This window comes from Euprymna scolopes, chromosome 13 (assembly GCF_053919585.1).
Source record: "Euprymna scolopes isolate OS-2025 chromosome 13, ASM5391958v1, whole genome shotgun sequence".
NCBI classification, from domain to species: Eukaryota; Metazoa; Mollusca; class Cephalopoda; order Sepiida; family Sepiolidae; genus Euprymna; species Euprymna scolopes.
In genome coordinates this window covers 53,272,566-53,293,588 of record NC_136494.1, presented here as the reverse complement: position 1 = coordinate 53,293,588, position 21,023 = coordinate 53,272,566, and the positions used below count along the sequence as shown (strand labels likewise).

The following is a 21,023-nucleotide window of genomic DNA, read 5'->3' as shown; positions in this document are numbered from 1 at the left end:
TACAAGGTGGGGGTAGCCCACTCGCTGTGGTCGACTGGAGTTAAAATTCCTGCTTTGAAGAGTCTGTCTAGTTCTACGTCAATCTTTTGTATAAAGGCAAACGGTACTTTGTGTTTCTTTTTGAAGACTGGGATGGTATTGTTTTGTAACTTGAACTTTGCCTCCATTTTTGTACAGTGACTTTGTTTGTCTGAAAAAACATTGCAGGTCTTTCTTTAGTTTTTCAGCTTTGGCTGTAAGGTTTCCACTTTTTGACAAAAGTTACTAATGGGCGAGTCCCAGAGTTCAAATTTTTGGATCCAGTCTGTCCTGAAAAGTAATTTTTAATGCAAACATCTTGTGACTCGGTGTACTTTCCCTTCAACGTTACATTCATCTTCAAATCTTATTCTTTCTCTAGTTATTGAACAAGCCACTTTCTTGGTTCTCATCATATTCAGTTTTCCGATTTTGCACCAAGTATGGTATTTATGATAGACAAATCCGAACAACTGTCAAGTTGAAGTCTAACATTCTTGTCCCCAATTTTTACCATCATGTACTTCCATACATTTTCATCCTCCACTTCAGTCCTTGTTTTGACATAGCTCTTGCAGAGTCCTTTTGCTCTGCAATGTGAGGTTTTGTCTGTTGCATCTGCACTGACCACATTTCCGGGATTAGTATGGACAATCCTTTTGGCAATGGAGTTCTCCACATCCTTGGCATGGATAATGGGGTAACTCAGGTTTCTTTTGGGATTTTTCCCAAGGATCATGTTTGGCTTTCGCTTGACTGTTTGGAGAGTAAGCTTGTTTGTTACTTTCTAATGTGTGCTACATCTGCCTCTTCTATATTTTTGGAGTCTTGCTTCTCCAAGATGATTCTTTGGCATTCCTCAGCCAATTGTTGAAAAATTATATTTGAATTTTTTCAATCTGTTTAGTGCCCAGCATCTGAGTTCAATATCCTTGATTGACACTAATCCTTGAATAAAAATCAATAAAGTTGTCGGCCATCAATGAGGATAGTCCGAAGTTGTCACAGTGTCTATTTATGACTGAAGCAAATGTGTAATTTTGGTCTTTTTTGCATGCCAGGTTGATGCATCTCCATCTTTTATAGAATAAACTGATTTCTGAACAGTATAATTCCATCAAAGATTTCACTGTCTTATCAAAGCTTAATTCGCTCGTCTGTTTAAGGATGATGTAGTTCACAGACTTATTATGTTCCGCAGCTCCCAATTTTTTTTTGCAATCAATCCTGAATCTGTGAAAATAGGCTTCAAAAGTTCACTCCTCGTCAGGATGATAGTGAAATGTTTCTAATGTTGACCAGGTCATGGTTTAAGAAAAAGCATTCTGATCTGACTTGTTGCTGTTTTTCTTCACAATTACTTTAGTTAATAGTTTCAATTTTTTCTTTGCCTGTGACTGCATTCCAGTATTTTTTTTCGCTGAATTGCCTTCTTCCCTCTTCCTTCTTTTTTTTTCTCTTCTTCCTTCTTCTCTTTCTGAGTTTGCTGTAACCGTATCATTTCAACTAGTTGCCTTGAAAGTTCTTCCATTTTAAAAAAATAAAGACTCACAAGCCAATCTGTGTCTAAGAAATGATAAAAAAAAAACCAATACCAGAGAAGATATGCTAAATTAATATTCACCAAAAAAAAAAATCACGTGGTTTTAACAGAAAAAATGTTAAATTTTCCACAGAAAACAAAATACACTTGAGAATTTATTTTAACTCTCAAAAAAAAAAAATACAAAGTATTTTGTGTCTAGAAAATTTAGAATAATAAAATGAATTGAAAGCAATAAATGCAGTCGAGTATTCATGTTGTTGTCCTGAATTCTCGTAATGGAATGGGTGTGGTTTCAATCTTTTGTAGAGTTGATATACTTTTCTTGTTGTTTTACCGAGAAAATGAAAATCCTGCAGACTATTGACAGAGAAATTTTTGGTCACAGCAAAAAAGTTTTTATCAGATGTATACTGTAAACCGAATATGGCGTCTTGCAAAGAGACAAAAATTATGATATTTACACAAGCGATATTTGCAAGAAAAAACTAGTTTCTTTTATTTATTTTTTTTTTTCTATGTGCTTAAAAACAAAAAATGCTTACTTTAAACAAACAGCTAAAAAATAAGGCTTTTGGATAAAGAATAAAAATTCTGGGGCAATGAAAATGTCTTATTTCAAAATTGCAACCATTTGCAACCAAACGTTAGAAATTAATTAGGTCAATTCTTTTTAACAATTGTTGTATATTTTTTCTACTCATGGCTTTTTTGAAAAATAAACTTTTCCGAGGTGAGGTCGTTATTATTTATTTATTTTTTTTTTCATAGAAAAACCTTCGTGAAGACAATATTTGCTTTTTCAAAGAAGGTAGAAAAATATGAGTTTGTTGAATAGAAGTCGATTGTTTCGAATCCATACATCGCCAATGTTTAGGGGTTACAATATTAAGGTGAAAGAATCATGGTGTTCACTATGAGCAGTTAAATTGCATGTGTGCTCTTTCCTCAATGGCATAAATTTCTGGCTTACTTAATACCAGACGAATCTATACTACCATGGATATAGGGGTGTTCACTACCCGAGAACATTATTGTTCTTTTTATTGTAATTATTGTTATTATTTTTGTTTTTGTTCCTCTTATTATTGTTGATCTTATTGTTATCATTATCAATATCATTAAACTTACTAGCAGTACCCGCTAACCGAGGTTGCCGGTGGAAGCGCCACCTCCCACCCCGCGCGAAAAAAAGTAAAGTACGGTTGTTGTTGTTGTTGTTGTTGTCGCTGCCCAAGACACCCTCAACTCCTATATAGATATTGAGCAAGCCCCAGCCATTAAAAAAACATAAATACAAAATATCAGCGAGGGTAAAAATAAAAAAATTAGACACAGTAGTCAGCCCATGTGGAGAGATCTGAAAAGAAAAGTAGTAGGGAGGCAGGCTCGAACCTGTATAGTGAATGATGAAAGGAATATAAAAAAAAAAAGCCATCCATTTAGCTGTTGAGAGAGAGAGAGAGAGAGAGAGAGAGACTGAGTCTGTAACATTTGACGGATTAAAAACAGGAAATACTTTATCCGACAGTTTTAAATAAACCAATTTATTTTATTTTAAAAGTAAAACTTTTTAGCCAATAAACTGAAAACAGAACTTTTCATTTGTATTTCAGATGTTAATAAAACATGGTACTTATGCAGATCCAAGTATCAAATAAAGAAATCGGTGCCTTTTCGTTTTCGTTTCCTCAAGAATCTTTGTTTCATTTTGTGTGGTCGCCTTTTGGCTCTTTAGCGAAGCAATATCTTATATAAGTACAAACACAATGTAACGTGTACATTTAACTAAAAATTGTGACGATAGCAAAGGCAAAAAAAAAAAAAAATGAAAACTCCCAAGCAAAGTTAAAGGTTTAATAAAATAGTCAAGATGGCTTTTAAAAATGACGTTTCAGGGATTCCAGAAAAAAAAATTATATCCTAAAAATTATGATAAAATAAAACCAATAGATATCTGCTTATTGTTTATTTATGAAAAAGTATTTTATCAGTGATTTTTCAGTTTTTGCTGCCAACTGTAATGATTGACTTTTGTATAGACACTTTCATCCCGGTTTCCTGATCTAACTTTTGTATGCACTCACACATGCGCATAGCAATCTTTTAATAAAGTGGGAAGCCATTGTTAATTCAGTTCCTCTCTTAACCAGACACACGTGTTCCAGGTCTCATTATTATACATATATGCACAACTCACAACGCAGCATGACGTGGTGGCAAGCGGTATTATCATACAACACATAATCTTATAACGTCACGGACAAAGAAAAAGGAAAAAAAAAAAGAAAGGGTAAAACAGTGAGAAAAAAAAAGCGATTTTTCTTTCTTCCTTTGCACACTGAACGAATTACCGCGTGTTCGGATTTTTTTATCTCTTGTTTTTCTAACCTTCCATGCCACACAAATTGTCTATATTTTTCTTTTCATACTCTCATATCGTAATGGCCACAGTTTCGTTGCAAGCTCTTAGTTTGGTTGGGGCTCGACATGTATTGCCAAATCGTTCAAACTATTTCGACAATGCATGGAACTTTATTTCACCGTCAAAGCAACAAAACACAAGGATAAAGTCCCTCTAATTCTTCTTACGACCAGCAAAGAAGGTTTACACTGGTATAACAGTTGGTTGATGCCGGTTGATGATTGCAAGGATCCACAAGTGATATTCGCTGCATTTTTGGAACAGCTAGAACCAGCAACAAATCACCGCATTTGAAGACTGGAACTCGGAAAATACCAGCAGAAACCAAATGAAATAACAGACATCTTCATCAACAGATGTTGACTGTTGGTAAAGAAATGTGATTAAACGAACGCCTCGTCGAGTTACTAATTGCCAGCACACCCATACCCGAACTGCAAAAGGAACTGTTAAACAAACCGAAGGGTTACAGAATCGATGAAGCTGTTAGATTAACCCGTTCACACGGGGCATCAGCAGTCTATGTCAACCAGCTTCACCAGTTATAGGATCACCACAGATAGCTGCAATAAACTATAGTACACACCAATGGCAAGGGACTGACCGAAAACACAGACAAACTTGCAAAAATTGCGGACACAATCACCATTTTGGCAAAGAACACTGCCCTGCCAAAAATAACATATGCCACACATGCAGCAAAACAGGCCACTGGGCTACAGTTTGCATCTCAGGGAAGCATAAACCCAAGAGACAACAAGAAAGGCCTTGGCATAACAGTCATAACCAACAATGGAAGTTTGGTAGGAAAATAAACAGCGTCACCAAACACGACAACCAAGCCATGACTGACATAGACACAGCAATGGAGAACCTCACCTTTAGTTCCATCACAACCAACAGTGAAAAATCAGCAAACATGAAAGATTCTCGAAATGAGGCATTTGTCGGTCTAAGCATCAAGCTGAAGGACCACCCAGGCACTCATACCTTCAACCTTAAGGTAGATACAGGGGCACAAGCAAATACATTGCCTATCCGCATATTCCGCAACATGTACCCTAGCAGTATAGATGAAGCGGGAAACCCAATGCCCGGATCACTCACCTCAATACAATGTCTACTAACAGCCTACAACAACACCAGGATAAACTGTTATGGCACCACAACTTTTAGGTGCAAGTATAAAAACTCCCCATGGCTGGATACCCAATTCTATGTGTTTAATGTACCAGGAGCAGCCATATTGGGCATGCCAACATCAGTAGCTCTTAGGGTAGTGACAATGAACTGTGCCATCTCAGTCCAGCACCAACCCATCAATAGTGTAGCTGATCTAATGCATCTCTACCCGGACAGATTCAACCGTAGTGGTGAATTTCAAAACACACAAGTTTGTTGTCAACCCCAATGTACCATGCCACAAAGACCCACCGAGAAGGACACCTATAGCCATGCACGAAAAATGGGGCAAGGTGCACAACGTGCACAACAAGGCCATCAAAGAAAACCAAGCACTGCATAACAAGATGGATTCTTTCGTCAAGGAGACGTCCAATCACAAGCGAGAGAAGCAGGAGCTACTCAACAAGATTAACACGTTGAAACAAAAGATCGAAGAACTCACTGGCCAACCAAGATTGAAAAAAGAGAACATCGACATTGTTGATGCCAGTCCCCAGGTTGAGGTGGATGGCATGGAAAACAAAGAGGATAATATTAAAAAATGTTGAATGCGGGTCCAGTACGATGCGGATCCAGAAGATTTAGTTGGTGCAGTAGCAACAGCAGTGCTGATGGTGACAGTGACTGCTGAGAACCATTACGGGAAGCTTGAGCTTTGTGTAGACTCACCCATCTCAACATTGCCAAAATCTGATGCCAAGGAAAACTTGGATTCGAATGTCACAAAACTTGAAGAGAATCTTTCGTTGGTCACTCTTAAATTAGAATCACATAAAAGCCTACAAATGCAGCACAATGAAAACAGCAAATTATCTAAACAAGTGGATCAGCTGCAAGAAGAATTGTCTCAACTAAAGACAAAACATGAAGAAATAAAACAGTCGGGAACAACTCCTGAGATCGACCTGCTGCACCACCACTGCACCCCAATTTCAAGTATCATACCAAACCCTGCACAACTACTCATAGGTAGACAAATACAATCTCCACTGATCACCAAAATCAGAAATGAGAACCATGATCAGAATCAGATATACAGTGCATTCCAACAACGTCGTCAGAACCAAAAGAGGTATTTTGACCGACATGCACTCGAGGAAGATCTAGCAGCCCTATACCGTGACCAACGGGTACAGAATCCCGTGTCTGGAAGCTGGGACCCAGCGACTGTAGTATCCCAGGCAGATGGTTACTGCTCTTATCTCCTGGAAAATGTCAATGGGCATGTGCTGCGAAGAAACCGACAACACATAAGTATTTCAGTGACGCCTACCCCACAAATGTCGCAAAACCTCCCCAACACAGCTCCACAAAAATGTACGACGTCTGTGTACCCACTTGTGTGTGCAGCCCCAAACATGCCAAATGACACTCAAAATGTACCCGTCGTGATAGGGTGGTACGACCACCATAAAAAATGAACTCATGATTAGCACACATTCATAACATCCCAGCAAGCATCTCATGGGACAGAATAATCCCCTGCTTCGCTGCAGCTGTTCAGGCAGTCTACCCTGAACCAGCTTTTCCATTTTCTTTGTTTTGTTTTACATGCCTAAGTCATCTTTGTTTTCAGAGAAAGGAAGATGTAATGATATTGCTGCTCTTTCGTTTCAATAACTTTTATATAGACTCTTTCGTCCCGGTTTCCTGATCTAACTTTTGTATGCACTCACACATGCGCATAGCAATCTTTTAATAAAGCGGGAAGCCATTATTAATTAAGTTCCTTTCTTAACCAGACACACGTGTTCCAGGTCTTATTATTATACATATATGCACAACTCACAATGTAGCATGACACCAACCATGTTATCAAAATGTTTTCTTTTTTTACTTCGCTTATAACAAGCAAACCTGGCCATTGACCTCATTTGCTGAATAGCTATTGCTTACGTCATCGTCGTCGTCGTCATCGTAACGCTCTACGACTTCCGTGTGGGCACCTGTCAATTTGGTTCTTAGTTAAATAAATTCAAACATCTTTCAGTAACTCATTCTGGCTGGCCAAACGGTTCATGTTTTTTTCATATTTTATTTTCAAACTTCGCCTCAGGGCTTCGGGGTCGATCCTACCCACCAACCCTCCAGTTTCTTTTTTATTTAACAGCACACACACCTCCAAACACCCAGGCAACGCCGGGTACTCCCGCTAATTATTTCATAAAATAAAACATAACTTCATCTTGCATTATTTCTTTTTTGTTTATGCGCTAAACAACGTGGTTAAGTTTAATTAAATTTTAATCACAGAGTGACATTTTCAATAATCAAGTAAATATAAAAAAAACTTCTGTTTACAATATATATACCGGTGTCGATCCAACGTGTCCCTTTTTTTGATAAAAGTATTCGAGGCTATCTGTATAACTAAACGGCAAATCTGCCATTGTTTATTTGTGTAAAAGTTCTATTTTTAAAATAAAAGAAATTATTTTTATCTAAAACTCTTAATGTATATTATTCATTTGTTCACTTGTGAAAATGTTCTATTTGCATTCCATAAACACATTTAGAAAGAGAGAGAGAGAGAGAGAAGTAATTAGTTCCGAGCGGCTAAGTAAGCGCTTTATCTATCTATCTATCTGTTGGTTCAATACTGAGATAGAATGTAAACCGAACACATATAAATTTATTCTTTCTCTTTCTCTCTCTCTGGAAAACATATTTAGGGAAAGAGAGAGAAGCAATTAATTCCCAGCGGTTAAGTAAGCATGTAACTGTAGACACCATGTTGGATAGTATCTTGATCGTTCATCTTAGTGTATAGGATTGTATTCTGGAATAAGGGTTCGTTCTGGTGTTAGCCAATGGGAATAGCCGGAAAGTTTTCAGGGAGAATTTATTATTTTTCAAATCGGCAGACAGGAATTTAATGGCTGTGCTTATGCTTGTGCTTATGAATCAGTTACAGAGGGCGAAACCACAGTATCCGTACCCTGTGTTTAAACTACTGTGTTTACTGGTGGTGGTGGTGGTGGTGGTGGTAGGACTTTAGTAATAAGGGGGTAAAAATTAGGACTACTTCCTCTGTAGGTTAATGCAATAGTGATGCTGTAGCTCTTCGAATGAAATCTAGGATTTTATTTAAACACCTGCATGTGTCAGAAAAGTCTTTCTAAAGTTACGTAAGGTAGTGGCTAATCAGTTATACAAAAGAAATTTGTATGTGGCATCTGTTGTTTGAAACCTACGGTATTTTGGTCCAGAGGAGAATAATTGTGCCTCTTTTATTATTATATATATATATATATATATATATATACATATATATATATATATATATATATATATATATATATATACACACACACACACATATATATATATATATATATATATATATATATATATATAAGGATTATTTTATTATCATTATTATTATTATTATTGTCATTGTTCTCATAAATGCTATTATTATTGTTGTCGTTATTATTATGATTATTATCATTGTTATTTTTATCATTATTATTACTATTATTGCAATTATTATTATTATTATTTATTACTATTATTGTTATTATTATTACTGTTATAATAATTATTATTTTGGTTTTACTTATTATTATTATTATTAGTATGAGTATTATTATTATTTTTATTGTTTTTATAATTATTAGTAGAATTATTACTATCATTATCATTATTATTGCTGATGTTATTATTAGTAGTATCGTTGATATTATTGTTGTTATGATTATTATTGTTATTATTAATTTATTATTATTGTTCTTATTGTAATCATTGTTGTTATTGATTTTGTTATTATTGTTACAGTTATTATTATTATTAGTTTTATTATTGTTCTTGCTATTATTATAATTGTTATTTTTTGTTATTATTTTTCTCATTATTAATATTATTATTGTTATTATTATTATTAATGTTTTGCTATTATTGTTTCAGTCATTATTATTGTTATTTTTACTGTTATTATTATCATTGTTGTTATTTTTATTCTTATTCTTATTATAGTCTATATTCTTGTTATTATTATTGTTATAATTATTATGGCTGTTACTATTATAGTTATTATTTTTATTATTATTAATGTTATTGCTATTATTATTATTTTATTATTATTGTTGTTGTTGTTATTGTTATTATTATTATTATTAATTATTATTATTGTTGTTATTTTTATTCGTCTTATTATTATTTTTTATTACAGTTTATATTATTGTTATTATTATTGTCGTTACTATAATTCTGGCTGTTATTATTATTATTATTATTATTATTATAAGTATTAGTATTTTTATTATTGTTATTTTTATTATTATTGTAATTATTATTTTTTATTATGATATTAATTTTCTTTATATTTTTGTTGTAATTATTTTTATTATTGTTCTTATTTTTATTATTAAATTATTTTTATTGGTATGATTATTTTTATTATTATTGTTGTTGCTGTTGTTATTGCTTTTATTATTATTATTATTATTATTATTAATAATAATAATTTCGTTATTATTAATATGATTATCATCATGATTTTTTATTGTTATTATTGTTGTTGTTGCTGTTGTTATTTTATTTGTATTATAATTTTTTTATTTTATTTTATTATTATAATAATTTTTTATTATTGTTATTATTATGATTAATCTTATTTTGATTTTTGTTGTTGTTGTTATTATTATTATTATTGGATTTTTATAATTATTATTATTATTATTAATGTGGTTAATTATATTACTGTTATTTTTAATTATATTGTTATTATTATTGTTGTATTTCTTCTTTTTTCATTATGATTGTGTTTGTTATTATTATTATTGTTGTTATTATTATTTATATTGTTGGTGATGTTATTATTATTATTATTGTTATTATTATTTTTCGTGTTTTATTATTATTGTTGTTGTTAATATTATTATTGTTGTTTTTTGCTATTGTTATATTTTATTGTTATTATTATTGTTATTTTTCATATTATTGTTGTTGTTATTGTGGTTATTATAATTATTGTTATTGTTTTTATTATTATCGTTGTTGTTATTTTTGTTATCATTATTATTTTTTTTTTTTTTATTATTATCATTATTGTTGTTATTATTCATATTATTATTATTATTGTTATTATTCTTAATGTTGTAAGTGGTGGTGATTTTCGTTATGTTTTTTTGCTATTACATTTTTCATATATTTTGTTCTACTGTTTTGATTTCTTTTATTTGTTATTTATAGTAGTAGTGAAAGTATTTATAATTTTCTCATTAGTAGTATTATTTTGTTATTCAATTCTTATTTTTCTTATTTTTATTCTTCTCAATATTATTTTAATGATTACACTGGCCAACAAAAAAATAGTTTCATTATGCCTAAGATATTTTAACTGATAAGTTTATACCTAATTTAAGATGATTCCAGAAATGCTGTTGCTTTTTTATATCAGGTTTAGTTTTTCTACTATAATATACCTCCCTCTGTAGGAAGCTGATCGCTACAACGAAAACAGGAAAATCAAAGAAACAATACTTTGTGTAACTTTAAGACACATATATTCATGAAAACACACTAAAATATTAACAATTAAAGCTTGAAGTTGTAAAAAATGTTAAGCATAGACATCATCATCATCATCATCATCATCATAGATTGACGTTTTACTGATTTACTAGAATGGGACGAGGGAGAGGGGGGCTCCAGCATCATTGCGCTTGATAGACCAACAGTAGTCTGCTAGCATGGTGGCATCCCAACGACCTTAATAGCAAATATCCATCTTGCTGATGTGTTGATGGAAGCGCTTCCCTTGCTCATTGCTCACATCACCTAGATTTTCTGGAAAACGGGCAAGATTGCTGTGCAAAGATTGTAACTTGATGCTCATATTTGCACCCAGATTATGAAGCCTTATGAGAATAGAAAATACTTAATTTTTAATGCATACATATATATATATATAACTCCACGGATTAAGGACAACAGAATATTCTTATCATTGTTTTGAATCTCGAGTATATATCTGACACAGTTAATCAACTGAGAACCATCTGTATGAAATCTTTTCCAGAACAAATTTGATTTCATCCAATTTTTCTTTGAGGGTCGTTGAATGGCCTAGAGGAACCGATCCATATCAGTTGCCATTGTAAAAAACACATTTTAAACTTCTTTTGGAAATGTCTATAAAAAGGCACCAATCTTGGGAATAATACTGTTCGACATCAAGCTGTCGCAGCAGGCCGACAACATTGTTGCAAAATATTATGTCGTTTTTCTATGTGAAATATGGCAAGAATTCAATATGGCGTTTTCAGGCTGAAGTGGATTTTTTTCTTTGAGTCTTGAAGTGAAAAGTTCAGAAGATTCTTCGGAAAGGTTGAGATCTCTGGTCATGTCATTATGTTCTCTTTGAGAAAAGAGCTGTGGTAGTGAAGAAGGAGGAAAACCGACATCTGAAACAGTGGCTTCACTACTGTCAGTGGATAAAACAGAGATTTGGTAATCTTCAGAACTAGGCAATTCCAATTTGGGCAAGCCTTTAAACACTGGAACAGGAATTTCATTGCAATGTAGAATTGGCCTAATTCCAGACTTGAGGTTTGGATAAACCAATGAATTCCTGTTGATTTCTTTCGTTTTGACTATACAGAAATAGCAGTCATCGAAATGGTCTTCCGGTTTACACCAGACCATTGGAATACCAAAGTGGAGTGATTTTCTACATCCTTTTTTGTCCACTGTCGAAGTTGCTCAACAGATTGCTTGCATTCAATATGGGGTGCCCATGCCTTATTTTGATCATCCAGCATTAGTTTGAAGTAAACAAGATAAGCACTCTTCACAAATTTACTGTTGGAGTGCAAGCATATTCACCACAAATATAGCAAACATATTGGCTAGGAGAAAGTAAAATAATGCAGCTTAATTATTTCCTGTCTGGCTTATAAATGAATTCCTAATATTAAGAGAATAATTTGACCCAGAAATCAACTAAAACATGCAACAATCGGTTTATTTACTACTCAGTGTCCATTTCTTACCAACTACATACCTTATTGTATAGCAAATTTTACTTTTACTTTAAGGTTTGTGATATCATAATCAATTAACATACATCACAATAACAACCTACAATTGTAATTATGAAGCTAGAATGTATATAGAAACACGCCTAATGTCACACACGCCTACGTTTCATCATCAGATAAACTATTCTAAAAGATAATGACTCTGAAGTACTAGTATATAATCCACAAGTATATTTATTTAAAAAGAAAAAAGAAAAACTGAGAAAAATGACGGGTACAAGAAAGTAAAAACAATAACAAAAAACAAGGGTAGGAAAATGAAGGAGTTAAAGAAATTGAAAGACTGAATAAGTTCGTAAAGAAATGGAACATGAAATGTCACATTGCATGACAAAGAAAACAAACACATTGTCCAGAAGAAGAAATGAGTAAAACATAACGTTCATACCGGGGATGGGAGCGGATAAAGAAAAAAGAGGCATGTTGTGTCACCAATAGTTGTAAAAAGAAAGTAAAAACCAACAGGAAGAGGAAATTAGGAAGAAAGTAACTTTTTAATTAAGAGTAACTTAAAGGGAGATAATGGGTTCAAAACAGGGAAGTAGAATACCTAATTTTAAGGTAAAAAAAGTATAAAATAGCAAATATCTCAACAACTAGACTTGATAAGAAAAAATTAATATGTACTTTGGAATCAGCATCCTCAAATTAGTATAAACAGATATGACAGAGGTTGGTTCTTTAGAGTCTCACACCATCAATGTTGCAATAAAGAGATGAAACTTTCAGATCATGAATCCATTCCATAAGTTCAGTCATCATAACAATGCAATTTGCAATCCCCTCTGATCTATTCAGGTGGAATAAAAAATACTTAATTTTTAATACACACACACACATATATATATATATATATATATATATATATATATATATATAAAACTCTGCGGATTAAGGACAATCCACTTAATTTGCGTCTTCTTTGTGAAAATAAAATATGTTTTTAACTCTTCTTAAAGTGTTTTAACATTATTATTAATCCTTTGTTCTTATATATGTATGTGTGTGTGTATCTTTCTTAACTAAAAATGATGTATTTCTGTACATTTGAAAAAATAAAAATAGCTTATGAAATTGATAAAACCATGTAAATTATATTTGTTAGTAAAAAGTATAATATTTAGGATAGCTGCAAAAAATTGGTGTCTAGTATATGTTTTTTTTTTCTAGAAAAGTAGAAAGTTTGAAGAACAGAGAGATGCTGATCTTGTCATTATTGTTCGAAGTGATCAACTAAAACATTTGCAGAAATGTCCATCTGGTATTAATGGAAGACTTAATTAATCTTTTTGTTCACATATCTAAACATACTGATAATATTTTCATTAATGTTCTATTAGGAAATGACTGGAAAATTTCTTTTGTTGTAGGAAACATTAATAACAATACAATTCTTCTTCTTCTTATTATTATTATTATTATTATTATTATTATATTATTCTTAAGCTTTAAATATAGTTACAATTCTTCTTCTTCTTCTTCTTATTATTATTATTATTATTATTATTATTATTATTATTCTTAAGCTTTAAATATAGTTAAAAAATTTAAGTATAAAGATGACCAACATGGATGCACACAAAATATTGACCAACCTTGCTTTTCCCTTAATGATGATTCAACATCTTTTCCCTTAATGATGATTCAATATCTTAGGAAGAGACAAGGCCAGCTGTTGACTAGAGGAATTCCCTCTTCTGAAGCCCTCTCTTCTGGCTTAGAAGCACCCTGAGTTGAGGACACTAAACTAAAAATTGGAATAGGATAATTAAAAATTGCTACAAAATAAACACAACTGTGAATGTGGTGAGGAGGATCATACGATGCAACACTGCATTGTCTGTCTTTTACTACCCAACTACTGCCGCTGTAAATGACAATAATAATGCAAATGACTGCATAAAACATTGGGTAATTGTCGTATGACCATATCCTCAAAAAACTTGCAAAAGAGAACATCTCGAATTTGTAATTACCAAAAATCAATAAAATACAATTTTAATGAAACTTTCAGTAATTATTCAATAACTTATATAATTTATATACAGTTTCTAATGCAACAGTGATATTCAATAGTGGAAATTTGACAAAATTAATGTTTGATTAATATAGATAAACATTAATTTGGTATGAGGGGGTGGGTTAAAACATGGTGTTAAAACCAATTCTATATAATACTAGCTGTAATTATCTGGTATTGTTCAGAAGTTTGTATTTATAAAAAGAAAATTGATACACGTATCATTTTAATTGGAAACAATAAACCTCACAGCATATGCTACTAAAAGTATTTTCAAAGCAAATAGAATATGTAAACGATAGAATCGATTGGAATTTTATTCTTTATCTAAATAACAGACTGAAAGTTTCTGTATTTCACTAGAAAGTTGAAATCAAGTATCCATTTGTTAGATAAATTGCTATTTAGGTCTAACTTGAAAAATCCGACCGACTTAATGCTATATATTAGAAAAATAATCAATCTAAGGAGACCTCCAGAGCACGGCTCCCTCCTGTGATGTAGGAAGCACCAGTTCAGATATATCCATTGCCATTTCTTTCAGAAAACTACAACTTTTTTGTTGTAATGTCGAGTTTACTGCCACATTGTTTCTGAAAACACATTTTACAAACTTCTTCATGTTAATGACACTTATCAAAGTTACTGACAATATTTGCTTACTAAGCTAATTGGAGGACAGAATTTAGCTAAATTAGATGTAGCAAAATATTTAAGAGGGACATTGACAACATTGACAATAAACCTGTCCACCATCTTGGTGTAAAGGCATGCAATTATCATTACAGAAGCCATTTGGCAAAGGGAAACCATTTTGTTTGAGAGCTACCAATCATTTAACGAAAAAGACATTTTGTTGAATGCAGATTTTAGTGCTATCAACAAAACTTGGAATGCATCTGACAATCAGGATACAGAACCAATTAATTCACCATTAAAGAAAGGAGAAAAGTAAGTGCAAACAAAATTCTGAATATAAAACTCATGAAAATAGTATCTAAGTATAAACAAGCGTCAAAGCAGTTAAAGGCATATGATATGATCAAAAAGTAACAAGGCAGAAGGATAATCAACTAATCAATATTGATTTTAATATAGCCATTACAAAAAAATCAATTAAATTTTGTTTTTCTGATATAACAATTGTATATGTAAGCATTAATGTGAATACTGTTGTCATAATTTATTGTTAAATATTGAGATAGATATGCTCCCTAGTAGATGAGTATTAACTAATACATATTAACTAATACATATTAACTAATACATGTTAACTAATACATGTTAATACATGTTAACTAATACATACTAATACATGTTAACTAATACATGTTAACTAATACATATTAATACATGTTAACTAATGCATATTAACTAATGCATATTAACTAATACATATTAATACATATTAACTAATGCAAATTAACTAATGCATATTAACTAATACATATTAACTAATACATATTAATACATATTAACTAATACATATTAACTAATGCATATTAACTAATACATGTTAACTAATACATGTTAACTAATACATATTAATACATGTTAACTAATACATGTTAACTAATACATATTAATAGTTATATATTAGCGATTATGTTAGCTGTGCTGTAGATGAAACAGTAGAGTTTGAACATTTGACTCCACCTATAATGAATGATGGCATAATCACACTGACACATCAGTTCTCACCAGATCACCAAAGTTAAGCAATGATGAGCCTGGCCAGTACGAAATGGGTGACCATTTGGGAAGGCTAGGTGCTGTATTACCACACCGAGTTGTAGAAATTTCCAGGTTGGTATCTGGGGGTGCATTTAACACACAGGTGATACACCCCCAAATCAAGACAGCAACAGAAAACTACCATCTTTACTTGTCTTCCCGAGATTATCATAGCTCTTCAATTTGGTCGCCGATGCTGTTAAAACAGCAGGGCCGCTTTCAAAAATGCACTCAACACATAGCAGGGGGGGAGATATTGTAACTGATGAAGTCATGAAAGTTCTCAGATAACCATTTCTGGGTTTTCCGAGTGTAACATAGATCTAACTCCTGATCCACTCTCTCCATGCAGCACTTGATAACAGTGGACAACAACTTCACAGAGATGTAATCTTAATTGAAAGCAGAGCCAGAGTTCACCACAGTTTGAGGAAGCTTCATCTTCATGAAATTGTGCTGAATGTAGGTAAGTCATCTGTTGTTCTATGCGTTGTGCAATGGAGAAGTTTTTCTCATCTTAGAAGAACCAGAGCTTGACTGAGTGATCTTGTCAAGGAGTTTCTTGACTTTCATAAAGCAGTACTTTTGAGGCTTGATGTTGAGTAGTTTGCCCCTGCAACTGTTTTATAGAATAATATTGCACATTTCTAGTAAAAAAGTACAGCATGATTGACAGGTTACATATGTGATGTAGAGAGCATAAAGATGGACAATACAACATGGCAAGTATTTAAGAAATATGTAAGAAAAAGAAACTTTTTCATATGAATAAAAAAAGAAGGAAACTTTTCTTACATGTCTGATAATTGGTTGATCAAGAGTTTGCGATTTGCAACTCTCAGTTTGTTTGTTTTGAAACGTTCATCTTGACTCATCTCCATAACATCAAGAAGCTGCAATTATAAGACAAACAAATGTGACGATTCATTTGACTGCATCTTCATCATTCATATGTTATATAGTGAACAGGATAAAAGAGATACCAAAAAATTTTGGGTGGTTAAGCAGGATTGTGTGAGAAGAAATACATATATGACATAGTCAGTAGTTAGAGAAAGCTTGCATGTGCAAATTACATCAGGGTCACCATTTTATGGAAGTAGTGATGAATGGGGTAAAGAGTTATCCATCTTCATTATATTTGATATTTATTTTGTTCTGATATAGGGTCCATCTAACTACATATTTTAAACAATCAGATAGAGTGTCTATCAGATTTATGAATAGAATAAGGAGAAAAATGTAGTTTAACAGAAAATTGCTTTATTTTGACATTATTGCAAGAGAATAAAAAACAGCTAAGGTCTCACTCTTTATAAAAGGGGATGCCACACATCTTTGTAGATTTCATCTTGCACTGTTGGTTGGAAGAGTCAGCAATAGAATTCGAGGTTGTACAGCTCTCAAAATCCAACTGGTTAGATTTGGAACAACCAGCATGAGGCAAGAACTAGTCAAACAAATTGTATTCCTGTTAAGACATCTGATTGATCGATAGACCAATTACTTAGCAGAACTTTTCTATTTACATTAAGAGAAAGTAGAACATCAAAATATGTGATGAAAAATACATAGAAATGTATATGAAACAAGTAGCAAGATAAGTTTGCAGAATCAAATAAATTAATCTTGATCCATTTTAACTAATCCAGGTTCTATCTGCTAGTGTCTGATTAGCATAGATCAAATGATTAAGGAGTGACTGTTATGTTCATTGCATTTGCATTTTAATATTGGTGCTCTGCTTATAAATACTACAGATAGCATCTAGTATTCCAAATTGTCATTTAAGCACATGCTAACAACATAGTAGTTGTCCCGGATATATCGAAAAAGACATCTAAAAATATACTTTCTTCAACTTCCCTGTCAAAACAGATTCTGTTTGCTTTTACATAAACTTGTATATAATTTTGTTAATGCTAGAAGTTTTAAAGCTAACATATCTGACCAACATGTCATGCAAGTTGAAGACTTCACAGAGAGACATGAGGGGAACTAATCTCTCTAATTCCAGATACAAAAATAACTAAATCAAACAGAAAAAGTAAGAATGAACAGAACAACAAACCAAAAAAGAAAACAGAAAAATTGGTGAAAAGATTAGTAGTGGAATGTTACTCAAATAAAGAGGTTTTCAGAAACAAATAAAAAACCTATGGAACATGTTTACTGCCTCGCATGCAATTGAACAAAGCAAGACAGATCCTCAAGAGGTTGGTTCTCAGTGCTGGATCTGACAGAAATTAAACAAAAGGTAAAAAATGGTGTAACAGATCAAGAAACACATTTTTTAGAAAACCCACAGGTAGAAGAACTGGACAACTTAATTTATGCAAAGATCAAACGAGTAAGTATGAAACTTAAAATAGAAACAAAACCTCACCAAAAAACTGGAGAGACAAATCTTGGCTGGGAATTCAGACTTGAAACACAGCTCAACAAACTTTCAATAGAAGTTAAAGCAATAGATGAAAGAGAACAGAAAACAATAGCAAAGGGAAAATATGCCTCACAAAGGCAGAGACATGAAGAGACATAAAGTGAAACAAAAAAATAGAAGCAAAAAGTGAAGACTGAGATGATACAATACAAATAAAATGGGTGTTCTGCAAAGTCACGATTGACCGTGACATTTCCACCTATGCCAGGCATAATGAAGAACTACCCTCTTTCCCTCCACCGGGTTCTTTTATCCACCTCAAATCTCACCCAGTCACGTGGGTATGTCACGTTCTTCATGTCTTCTTCTTGCATCAAACCACTTTTTGCCTTTCCTCTTTTTCTTCTTCTTTTCATGTGCATGTGGCAGAAAGAACACACCCATTGTCTCTTCCTAAGTGGTAAGGCTATTTGTGACATTACTACAACACTCCCCCCTGATCCTATGATCACACATGAAAAAATGTCAACAAATGTCAAAAAAATGTTACAATGGTTAATATCCAGAAGGTGCGAGTCTTTGCCATATTTGTGTACCATTCAAAGCACCTTCTGACGAGTGTATGGGTGACAGATCGATTGGCTGACATTCTTTACATTCTTTGACAGCAATTTTCCCAGTAGCCACAGGGTTGATCTGTTTTGTAAAGTAGTGTCCATATCACACCAGGATGACCATTTTGTTGGTGAACAATCTTGATCTGGTCAAGCCCAACTGAACTCACGGACGCAGTGCAGGCAGGTTGCACAGGCTCAGTGTCCTCTTAATTGCATCAATACACCTCTGAGGTAGTCTCATCAATTGATCTGCCTTGTTTTGGATAGATCTGACAAAGGATACATCCATTGACACAGCATATTCCTTCACTAATTTTATTATATTATAGCGTCAAGCCGCCCTTGAGTGAACATCTCAATTATGGCTTTGGTTCATGCCCTGGCCCTGCCAGTAAGGGTATCTGACATCCACTTATGGGTACAAGCAGAATTCGTGAACAAGGGTAAAGTGGTTGCCTTCCAGAGGATTGCCAAGTTTATCTCTTTAATAATGGCATCAAGTTCTGCGAGATTAATATGTTGGGAGTCCTTTTCTGGATGTAACTAACAAGCAACCTTCTACTTCAGCCCCATCACATACTAATGAAATACCGGTAGTAAAAAAAGCTTGCAGCAACCCATACGTTAAAATCTTGTCATCAATACACCATTTGGCCCATACTGAGTCTTCTTTGTGCAATCTGGTGAGAACCTCTTTAATCATGGTGTTAAGATGCTCTCCACGATGAACACCACAGCAACACAAAGTCAACTACTCACAGGAAAGTGCTCAACCAATTTGCCACATAATGAAAATATATTACGTTGCATGACAGATACAATGGATAAGAATAATGAAAACAACTGAATATTAAAGAAAACCCTTCAATGTGGAGATTAACACACACAAGCTACAAACACAAGCCGAACAAAAACTGTTATAGATGTAAAACAAAGACGTAAAGGGACATCACATGGAATCATGTGGCACAAAGCATGTCTTGGATTTTGTTCCCTCTTCTCTAATACAAAGCATAATTATCTCCCCAAACTTGTGCACCTGTAACCTCTTCTTCGCTGAGGAGGCCAAAGCTGTAGAAATGTTCTTTCACACATGCCACGGGCACAACATTTTCGTCAACATGCACATCATCAATGTAGGCAGATGTTGCCTGCTGTATTACACTTATCTTTCATCAAAATAGCATCAGTAATTGTTTGCATGACGGATGGTGCCTCATTGTTTGCATGATGGATGGTGCCTCATTGTTTGCATGATGGATGGTGCCACATTGTTTGCATGATCGATGGTGCCACCCCATGCAGGTTGGGCAATACCTTTGTCACTTAGTGCAGTTTAATAGGACCACAGTGATTGCAAAGGTCTACATTTGATCCTGCTTACCACCATTCTCTCAACTTTTCAGTACATGTGTCTGCACATGCTGTAAATGGATCCACATGCTTGTTTAACTCCTGATAGTTGAGCACTGATCTTACTTTTTGTTTGTTCAGCTGGATGACTGCCATTAGTGGGATTAAGCTCTTTGGAGGTTCCAATTCCTCTTCTGGCTAAGGAACCAACCACCCATTATCAATCCAGGCTTGTAAATCTGTGCTTGTATTCTGCACAAGCTTTTGCAGGGATGTTATACTGTGGTATTCTGTTGCATCATTTTTCTGGCGGCTGATTACTTCCAGAACAGGACTCAGTAGGTACAGACAAAATGAATGCCGATGCTCAAAATGTATAAACATTTTGACCCCTCCCTTTACTTAAAAAAAATCACCAAAAATCAGGAAATTAGCCAATTTTAATAAAATTTTCAGTATTTATCAAATAATGATCGCGGCATATAATGAACTAATTATTTTTATTTAAATCTTAGTGAAAATGTATTATTTTATTTAAACAAAAAATACCTTTACTAAAGTTACGGTTTTCAGTAGTAAATAAAAAACGCAAGAATTTATTTTTGCTTTTTTATATGAATAAAGCACTGTAATTTGTAACAATAAAAAAACAAAAAATAATTGTTACAGGAACATTACGAAAAAAACCTCTAAAGTCTGTAT

The 21,023-nt window shown here is 33.1% G+C and overlaps 1 protein-coding gene across 4 annotated transcripts in view; it reads right to left on the bottom strand.

The window, feature by feature from the left end:
* Positions 1–21,023, bottom strand: part of LOC145292027 (succinyl-CoA:glutarate CoA-transferase-like) — a 144,401-nt gene that overhangs the window by 14,756 nt on the left and 108,622 nt on the right. For all 4 annotated transcript variants that reach the window (XM_080138048.1, XM_080138044.1, XM_080138046.1 and 1 more), the window contains exon 11: positions 16,764–16,861. In XM_080138048.1, the coding sequence (XP_079994174.1) occupies positions 16,764–16,861 (98 nt within the window). The remainder of the gene's footprint in view (positions 1–16,763; positions 16,862–21,023) is intronic.